Source organism: Eucyclogobius newberryi, unplaced genomic scaffold (genome assembly GCF_026437365.1).
Source record: "Eucyclogobius newberryi isolate DKJ021-1_F unplaced genomic scaffold, fEucNew1.0.hap1 SCAF_11, whole genome shotgun sequence".
Classification (NCBI taxonomy): Eukaryota; Metazoa; Chordata; class Actinopteri; order Gobiiformes; family Gobiidae; genus Eucyclogobius; species Eucyclogobius newberryi.
In genome coordinates this window covers 7,253,939-7,264,588 of record NW_027315735.1, presented here as the reverse complement: position 1 = coordinate 7,264,588, position 10,650 = coordinate 7,253,939, and the positions used below count along the sequence as shown (strand labels likewise).

At 45.1% G+C, this 10,650-nt stretch overlaps 1 protein-coding gene across 1 annotated transcript; it reads left to right on the top strand.

The window, feature by feature from the left end:
- Positions 1–280: 280 nt before the first annotated feature.
- Positions 281–10,150, top strand: LOC140349099 (eukaryotic translation initiation factor 4E-1A-like). Its single transcript, XM_072435323.1, has 7 exons — positions 281–322; positions 947–1,050; positions 2,011–2,106; positions 2,186–2,249; positions 2,928–3,041; positions 3,818–3,957; positions 9,765–10,150. Exons 1-7 carry the CDS (start codon positions 305–307, stop codon positions 9,877–9,879), a joined length of 651 nt encoding a protein of 216 aa, XP_072291424.1. The 5' UTR covers positions 281–304; the 3' UTR covers positions 9,880–10,150.
- Positions 10,151–10,650: the final 500 nt, after the last annotated feature.

Below are 10,650 nucleotides of genomic sequence, written 5' to 3'. Positions count from 1 at the left end.
CTAGCAGTTTCGGCCGCGCCGCGGCTCTGTAGACACTCCCTATATGGTCAGGTACTTCTTGTTAAATGTTTTCTGGTATTTAGCCTTTATATCTCCAGTTTTGTACGCAAAGTCACTTAGAATAAATACATGATATAACGTTGTCTATTTATTAAATTGTTATCGTTAATGGTGAGATTTAATTGAATTGGACTAAAGTAAAAGAAGCGCTGCAGCTGTGAATGCGCATGCGCAGTGCGGGCGCCCACCTGCTCTAATCAGTGTTTGGCTCGTGACGAGCTCCAAAGAGCCGCGAGCGGTGAAGATGGCGACCGCGTTAGTGGTGAGTGCAGCGCTGCTTTTGTACATTCAAACACAACACTTAGTTTAGCTTTGGTCCAGTCATTTTTAACTTATTCATCCCCCTCAAACCATCTACGGTTTGCACCTAAAGTTAAAGGGACGCTCCCATACTCCACCGCACGATGACCTCAGAACGTTCAACAAAATACACATGATTTCTGAACTAAAGTGATGGAGAAAGTAGAGGTTGTAAAGGCCTTTGAAAAGTAAATAAAGGTTTGGTCACTCGTGGAAGATGCTGTAAACTTGTCTGGTTCAGTCAAATTAAATTAATGATTTGATTGTGTTTCAAATTAAATTACATAATATTTTGAGTTCTGTTCACTTGTCTAAATGCCGCAAAAATATTCACAATTAGTGGAGTCGTAGTTGGACGTTTTACTAAGAAAAATTATATATTTTTTCAAATGATTAAGTTACTATTGAATTTACTGTGCTTTTCCTAAACAGGCACGAGTGATTTTTTTTCGCTTTAAAAAAAGTTATTATTGGGTAAATAATGGTTTTGCTACAGAAAACTTCGCCTGTAGAAGAATTACTAGCGTCACACATTTAGGTTAATAAATGTAATTGTAATTTGTTTTTTGTGTGTGTGCAAATTTAGGTGTCAACTTCAGTTTCTACAAATCCGAAAAAGGAGAAATGTGAAAAAGGTGTTCCAAAAGTAGTCAATCCAGAGGCGTACATCAAGCACCCACTGCAAAATAGGTATGTTTGTTCTGATCTGGAAATGTCTCTACAATGGCGACATAACGGTTAACCTTAGCCTTTTTGATTATATTTAAAGGCTTTAAGACAGGTTTGATGACACATTTCACTAAAACGTGGTCAACACAAATATATTTCAGATTTGACAAAACATTTTGCCTATTTGTCCACATTTTTAAAAGTCAAGTTTATAATTGTATAAATATGACGTAGGTAGTTAATTGCGCAACTGTTCCCTAGCAAACATACTGTAAACAAGAGCCAAGAACTCGAAAATTATGATTTGACAAACAATAATACTGTGAAACACCTTTTTATTTTGTTGAATGATGGTTTAAACTGTCAGTTAAGTGTAAACTGCCTCTGTTTTCAATGGTACGTCGCATATTGATGACATCACAGAGGGATTCCATTTTTAGGACACTACTACTTCCTGTAATTTTTAAACTTTTAATTTTCAAAATGGCAAATTAATGGAAGTAAAACTATGATGAATATGTTTTACCACAGGTAATCCTGTTTTTATAATTATGACTGTCATATGGACTTTATGCAGAGTATTGGTCCAAGATATTATTTAAAGGCGCAATGGGCGATTTGAGAACTCAGGAGGAGTTCCGTGCGGACTGATGCAACACACACGTGCGTTTGTTTATTAGCGCGACGGATCGCATAGCATCTCCCGTAGATTGCCGTCTTATTCTGAGTCAGCTCGAACAGTCTTTCTCCGTCTTCATTTTGTCCCGTACACTGAGGGAACTATAAATCAATGCGCTTAGACACGCGGAAACGTGGGGACGAGCCGCACGCGGCTGCAGGTGAGCGGTAGGTGCGTTTTATGATTGATACTTATAAAGTAAATAAATGTTCTAAATATAGATGGCTTACTCCGTCCACAGTACAGTGAGCGGGGCCCGGAGCATGATCCCAGCTGCTTTGTAACGGCCCTGTTTTCTGCAGGTGGGCCCTTTGGTTTTTCAAGAATGACAAAAGTAAAACGTGGCAGGCCAACCTCCGGCTCATCTCCAAGTTTCACACCGTAGAAGACTTCTGGGCGTGAGCAGAGCTGGTTTTCTCTTCTGTGCCCTGATTATAATGATTTAGCGGTGTTAAAATGTCCCTCTCCTGTGCTCAGACTGTACAACCACATTCAGCTGTCCAGTAACCTCATGTCTGGCTGCGACTACTCTCTGTTTAAGGTGAGCCACTTCTCTTTACACTTTGTTCTATTAACTTAGTTATTAAGAGCTTTTTGGCTAACATTGAGCAGGGCATTTAAAGTGTAGACAGTGGTAAACTTATACTGGTATTTGCATTAGGTGCCACTAACACCTTATCATGCTCTTACTTTTAACAAAGTTTTATGTCTCTGTAGTTTCCCTAATTTTGTGTTGCTCTGGAGTATAAGTTGCACCAGCCAAAAAATGCATAATAGAGAAGAAAAAAAACAGTCTCACTCGAGTATACGTTTATTTGATAAAGTCCAAGAACAGACGTTTCATCTTGAAATGGAATTTAAAATACTAACAGAGGCGAGAACATGGTGAATAGGTGTACGTATGCTAACGTAACACCTTCAGCTACATGACGCACAGACAACGAACTGTCGTGTCTGGTATGTTAACATAACATATTAAGTTATTCAGATAATTATAGCATAAAGAACATGCTAACAAGTTTACCAAAGCAGCTGTTTTCACCTCACATTTCGTCCAATTTTTAAAGCTGTATACAATGGAACAAATACTCACATGTTGGACAGAAGTAATCATGGACTTTTTTTTTATTTTTATTTTTTTTATCTAATTACAGAAATGTAATGTAATACAATACTGTGCATGTTAAAGGGTTTACACTGACCTTGTGTGTGAATGTAGGATGGCATCGAACCCATGTGGGAGGACGAGAGGAACCGCAGAGGAGGCCGCTGGCTCATCACTCTGTCCAAACAGCAGCGCAAGGCTGACCTGGACCGCTTCTGGCTCGAGACGGTACGTATGACTCAAGTTTACCACTGGTCATGGTCATATGTCCCCAGTGTCAAAATGCAGCAATATTCAATATTTTGTGTTGGTTTCTGTGGATTGGATCACAATTCATATAAAACGGACTCTAAATATGTGGAGATGTTTTGTATAGTAGCTCTTCTATACCATAAAACTGGTATACGTAAACATTTCAAGCGCTATATTTGACATCTAATAAGACTAAAACTGTTCACTCTTGAAACTAACGTGAACAGGATTTTGTTTTGTTTTTTCCAGTTTTGAAATGTAAGTAAACAAAAACAAAAAAAATACCTCAAAACTCGACAGAGGAAGTAAAGGATACAGGGCAAAACAGAAGATGCTGATGATAAAAGTCCCCTTTAGTTCAAAGTTTTCAATTTCAATTTGTCCATGTTCAGGTTAAGTCTGAATGTCATTTTCCCATTTGGCTGATGTCTGTCACAATGTCAGTCCAGTCCTTGATTGTTGGCGAGTTTTGTATCAACATCATGGCCTTTTTTCCTGCCCCCAAAACTATCTATTTACTGTATCAATGGCAGAATTCTGTGCAAACATGTGACCTGGCCTAGTCCTGCGTCATACCAGAAGTCTGTTTTTACATGTTGATGTATAATTCTAATATTGTGATTTCATCTATAGTAATATTCTTGCAATGAACACAATTGGTTACTGGTTTATGTTCTAGAATCCTTATGCCCGTTTTACCAGCCCTAATCAGAATATACTTAGTGAAGCCAGTCTATTTTGTATGTGTCCAGCTCCTGTGCCTGGTGGGAGAGGCGTTTGATGACCACAGCGACGAAGTCTGTGGAGCGGTTATTAACGTACGCACCAAAGGAGACAAGATTGCCATCTGGACCACGGACTACGAGAACAGAGAGGCCATCACACACATAGGGTGAGACATACACACTACAGAGAGGACCTCACACACATAGGGTGAGACATACACACTACAGAGAGGACCTCACACACATACGGTGAGACATACACACTACAGAGAGGACCTGGCACACATAAGGTGAGACATACACACTACAGCGAGGACCTCACACACACATAGGGTGAGACATGCACACTACAGCGAGGACCTCACACACACAGGGTGAGACATACACACTACAGCGAGGACCTCACACACACATAGGGTGAGACATGCACACTACAGCGAGGACCTCACACACACATAGGGTGAGACATGCACACTACAGCGAGGACCTCACACGCACAGGGTGAGACATACACACTACAGCGAGGACCTCACACACACATAGGGTGAGACATGCACACTACAGCAAGGACCTCACACACACACATAGGGTGAGACATACACACTACAGAGAGAACCTCACACACACTTTGTCATACGTCGTAAGGCGCTGGTACAGCTGGCAGCCCGGTGTAAACGCTCTCTTCTTTCTCACACTTATTGTGCTTTATCTCCTATATTTTGTAAATATAGTTAGTATATTTTTTTCTATTTTACTATACGATAGGGACACGCGCTGGAATAGTTTTTTATTCAACTGTTTTTGACTTTTCGGCTGGATTTGAGCGTTTTTCGTTGTGTTGTTGTGACGTGAGCCCTCCGGCCGCCGCTAAAGTACGGCGTGTCGTCGGTACACGTTTATTTGAAAGAGGAACTTCACGAACGATCGGGACACGCACTGGAATCGCTTTAAATTAACTTGTTTTGACTTTATTCGGCTGGATTGAATGTTTTCGTCGTGTCGTTGCGATGTGTCTTGGCTCTGAGTCCCCCGGCTCCGGCCCCGCCCCCCGGCCGGCGCCGTACCGCGTTTACACAAAGGAGGAACTAATGAAACTGCGGAGAACAGTCGTCTTACCCGGAGATCGTCACGTTATCCCGGCGGACATCCTAAGGAAAACGCAACGAAGCAGACGGGCTGGACGTAAACTCCGAGAGAAGAGAGGAGAAAACAGGAAGTCGGTTCCTGCCGTAGTCATGGGTAACGTGAGGTCCCTTCAAAATAAAATGACGGAAATAGCGAGCCTCATGCGGTCCCAGAGGATTTATAGGGACAGCAGTGTCTTGATTTTCACAGAGACCTGGTTAACAGCAGAAATGCCAGACTCTATTGTAGGTTTGGACAATTTTCATCTGCTGCGGGCGGACAGAACAAGAGAATGCTTGAAGAAAAGAGGTGGAGGTCTGGCGGTGTATGTGAACACGAGCTGGTCCAAACCCGAACACTGCACAGTGAGGGAGCAGCTATGTAACAAGGATATTGAACTATTGGCTATTGGCATGAGGCCATATTATCTGCCCCGGGAGTTCTCACATGTGATTTTGATCGCAGTCTATGTGGCCCCGTCTGCCAATGCTGAAAATGCTTGTGAAGCACTGCTCTCCTGCACTTGTAGGCTGCAAACACAGCATCCACAGGCTCTCTTCCTCATCTCTAAGGACTTTAACCACGCTTCTCCCTCTTCTGTTCTACCAACATACACCCAGTATGTTACCTGCCCCACCAGAGAGAATAGAACATTGGACTTGTTTTTTGCCAACACCAAGGAGGCTTATTCTTCTTCCCCCCCTCCCTCCCCTGGGCAGCTCGGACCACAACCTTGTACATCTGAGGCCTGTGTATGGACCCATCGTGCGCTGCCTGCCTGTGGTGTCCCGTGAGGTGAGGATGTGGTCTGCTGAGAGCGAGGAGGCTCTGAGGGACTGCTTCAGCACCACTGTCTGGACTGAGCTTTATGACCCACATGGGGAGGACATCAACACCATCACAGAGTGCATCACGGACTACATCAACTTCTGTTTTGAGAACATTGTTCCCTCCCGGACGGTGCGGTGTTTTCCAAACAATAAGCCATGGATTAACTGTGAACTGAAGGCTCTGCTGAAGGAGAAGAAGAGAGCCTTCAGGTCAGGGAACAAGGAGGAGCTGAGGACTGTGCAGAAGGAGCTGAGGAGGAAGATCAGGCAGGCTGAGGCCGGCTACAAGAGGAGGATGGAGGAGCAGCTGCAGCAAAAGAACATTCAGGGAGTGTGGAGGAGCCTGAAAACCATCTCGGGCTTCAAAATCCCCCCTGCCCAGACAGAGGGGGATCTACAGTGGGTGAATGATTTTAAATGCTCACTTCTTGAGGTTTGATCGATCACCCGTCCCTCCCCCTGCACAGCTGCATGCTCCCTCTTCCACAGCTGGACAATGCCCTGCATCTGTTCCTCTTCGCTTATCTGCCCCGGATCATCAGCTCCCCACTTCGCCTGGACTCACCCATCCCCCCCAGCACACGGTCCCCCTGCCATCCACTGACTGTCACAGCAGCACAGGTGAGGAGTGAGCTGAAGAGGATTAAAGTGAGGAAAGCAGCAGGACCTGATGGCATCAGCCCCAGGCTCCTTAAGTCCTGCGCAGATGAACTGTGTGGAGTTGTGGAGCATGTCTTCAACATGAGCCTGAAGCTGAGGGTGGTACCACAGGTCTGGAAGACCTCCTGTCTGGTACCTGTGCCTAAGACACCGCGCCCCAAAGACCTCAACAGCTTCAGGCCAGTGGCTCTCACGTCCCACCTGATGAAGACACTGGAGCGGCTAGTCCTGGACCACCTCCGCTCCACCGTGAGCTCAGCCATGGACCTGCTGCAGTTTGCATATCGGTCTGGCATCGGAGTGGAGGACGCCGTCATCTCCCTGCTGCACCGCTCTCTCTCTCACCTGGAAAAGCCTGGCAGCTCTGTGAGGATTCTGTTCTTCGATCTTTCCAGCGCCTTCAACACCATCCAGCCGCTGCTCCTGAGGGACAAGCTGGAGACGGCTGGTGTGGAGTATGACCTGGCAGAGTGGATCCTGGACTACCTCACAGACCGACCCCAGTTTGTGAGAGCCCGGAACTGTGTGTCTGACACTCGGACCTGCAGTGTGGGGGTGCCCCAGGGCACTGTCCTCGCGCCCTTTCTCTTCACCCTTTACACTGCAGACTTCAGACATGACACGGACAGTTGTGTCCTGCAGAAGTTCTCTGACGACTCTGCCATCATCGGACTCATCACGGACGACGATGACGCGGAGTACAGAGGACTGGCACAGGACTTTGTGGACTGGTGTCAGCGGAACCACCTCCTCATCAACGCGGGGAAGACCAAGGAGATGGTGGTGGATTTCCGCAGACGCCACCCCGCTGCCCCCTCACCAGTGAACATCCAGGGACGGGACATTGAGAGAGTGGACTCATACAAGTACCTGGGTGTTCATCTGAACCACAAACTGGACTGGACTCATAACACAGACGCACTGTACAGGAAGAGCCAGAGTCGGCTCTACCTCCTGAGGAGACTCGGGTCTTTTGGAGTGACAGGGCCACTCCTGAAGACCTTCTACGACTCTGTGGTGGCATCAGCCCTCCTGTACGGTGTGGCCTGCTGGAGCAGCAGCATCACAGAGAGGGAGAGGGAGAGGAAGAGGCTGGACAGAGTCATCAAGAAGTCCAGCTCCGTCCTGGGCTGTGCTCTGAACTCGGTGCAGGAGGTGGGGGACAGGAGGGTCCTGGCTAGATTCACATCTATGCTGGACCATGAGTGTCACCCCCTGCAGGACACTCTCTCCGCTCTGGAGAGCAGCTTCAGTGAGAGACTGATCCACCCTCGCTGTGTGAAGGAAAGGTTCCGTAGGTCTTTCCTTCCTGCTGCTGTCAGACTTTATAACAAAAACTGTTAGTACTGAACACTCACAATACTGACCTAACCTAATACTGATGTGCAATTCTGTCATATGTGCAATTGCTGTTGGAATTCATGTGCAATTACTGTGAAATTCATGTGCAGTCTATGTGCTGTCGTGACACATATTCATGTGCAATTACTGTCGTGATCACATGCAATGGTATTTATTTTATTTATTTGTCTATGGGAGTTTTTATTTATTTATAGGAGATCTTCTACTGAAAGTGTTTTTCAGACTTCCTATAAGTGATCTGTTCTTCTGTATCTACCTCTGTATCTACCTGCGTTGCACCAATGAAATTTCCCCATGTGGGACAATAAAGGAATATCTTATCTTATCTTACATAGGGTGAGACATGCACACTACAGAGAGGACTTCACACTTTTTGGGAGACTGCAGCGGTCTGGTGCAGCTTCGCATGCATTTGACGCATATTCTCATGCAAAACCACGTGAATCTGTGTGGCGGTCATCAAAAATGGACCGCAATAGTTGGTGTAACTGGCAATCTGCAAGTGACCCGTGCAGGCTGCAAACTCCACCAGCACTGGAGTCAGTTTACTCAAGGTGTCAAAGTGTACAACCACCTGGTACTCCCTCAAAGTAATCCTGACCAAACCTAGCTAGTGTTAAAGGTAGAGGTCAAGTTTTCCTTACGGCCCAGGTCACTAATTGGCAGACTCCATGAAACTTGACATGAAACTTGTGCATAAGCCCGTAATTCACATTTAGTATAGGTGGAAATTGGCTTGAGCTACAACCTAGTACAATGCATCTCTCCTGATGATATTAGTGTATATTTTGCACTGTCCCCGTCTCAAATAAATAAACTAATCAGGGCTGCCCTTTGTCACCGGTTCTGTTAATTGTTTTTATGGACAGAATTTCTAAGCGCAGTCAAGGGTCGGAGGGTGTCCGGTTTGGGGACCACAGGATCTCATCTCTGCTGTTTGTAGACGATGTTGTCCTGATGGCTGCATCAAATCCAGACCTGCAGCTGCACTGGGACGGTTTGCAGCCGAGTGTGAAGCAGCTGGGATGAGAATCAGCACCTCCAACTCCGAGGCCATGGTTCTCGACCGGAAAAAGGTGGTTTGCCCTCTCCAGGTGGGTGGGGAGTCCTTGCCTCAAGTGGAGGAGTTCAAGTATCTCAGGGTCTTGTTCACGAGTGAGGGAAGGATAGAACGTGAGATTGAACGGTGGATCGGTGATGCAGTCGCTGCATCGGACTGTTGTGGTAAAGGAGCTGAGTCGAAAGGCAAAGCTCTTTGATTTACCGGTCAATCTACGTTCCTACCCTCACCCATGGTCATTAGCTTTTAAGTCATTACCGAAAAGACAAGATTGCTGATGCAAGCGATCGGAATGAGTTTCCTCCACCGGGTGGCTGGGCGCTCCCATAGAGATAGGGTGAGGAGCTCAGTCACACAGGAGGAGCTCGGAGTAGAGCCGCTGCCCTTCCACGTTTTGAGGAGCCAGCTGAGGTGGCTCGGGCATCTGTTCCGGATGCCTCCTGGGCGCCTCCCTGGGGAGGTGTTTTGGGCATGTCCGACCGGGAAGAAGTTCTGTTCTGTTCTGACTAAATAATAAAGTGCAGCGCTGACTGATGACTTAACTTTTCTGCACTTTAGACCAACAAGAGGAACTTTAAGGTTTTTGCATGTAACTGAAATCAGCCAATCTCATCGCTGCATTGTTTTTTGCAGAGGAAAGTCTAGAGCAGAATTCTGCTTCACATCTCATGCCGGCTTTATATTCTACCTCAAATCATCATATTTGAGATCAAATATAATGAACTGGTAAATTGGAAAATAACATGGCCTTTTATTATGCTCTTTAAAAATAATATATTATAATATAAAAGTGGCAATGTGACAAAGCCATAAAGTTCTGGACCTCGGCTTGTGGAAATATCTGGACCTCGGTAAACATTTATTATTGACCCCTGCCTTACAATAAAGTCTATTTTTAAAAGTGTTTTGTTGATGCGCATTTCCTTACTCTTCCCAGGCGTGTGTACAAGGAGAGGTTAGGTGTCCCCACGAAGGTGATCATCGGGTACCAGTCCCACGCCGACACGGCCACCAAGAGCAGCTCCACCACCAAGAACAAGTTTGTGGCATGAAGAAAGCCCACGCAACCACTTTTGATTTGTTTGGACTTCTTCCTTTTTGTTTGTTTTTCTAAATGTTCTCTAAAAATATAAGGCTAATATATTGAAGATCCATTTCACTGCACAATATTGGTTTGTTTTTGGACCAAAGATGAGAAAAGCCTGTGTTAAGTATATTTGAAATTATTATTTTGCTCGTTTATTGAATAGATTGAAAGGAATTGGAATGACTACTAGACTTCTCTGAAAAGACAATGATTTAGTTTTAGAGCCTGGGAAACTTGGTATCGGCCTGTTTTTTGGGATACATTCTTGAGTGCCTTTTTCTCATTTGCTGTGAATGTAAACCAGGTGTAAATGAAAAAAATCATAAAATATCTTCAAACATGCACATTTCTCCCATTGTCCACTGGATGTCAGTAGAGCCTCACTATAGACTCGCCTTGGTTTAAAAATACAATGTAGACCCTTTTCAAATTTTGTATACTCTGGAATAGAGGCAAAAACCATAAGAACATGAGTAGACATCAATTATCAAAAATAAAAAGTTCACAGCACACTTGAATAATTAAAGTCCCAATTAGTCCAGACTTGTCAAATGTCAATTTCCAAATTAAGTTTAAATGTCCATTACAATGTCAGTCCAGTCCTTGATCGTCTGTGAGGTGTGATGGCCTTTTTCTTGCCGCCAAAAGTACGCTCCAAAGGTATCCATTTATTCTGTCAATGGCAGGAGTTTTGAGGCCCAAGGACATAGCCTACAGTGCATGTTTAATTTCAGTC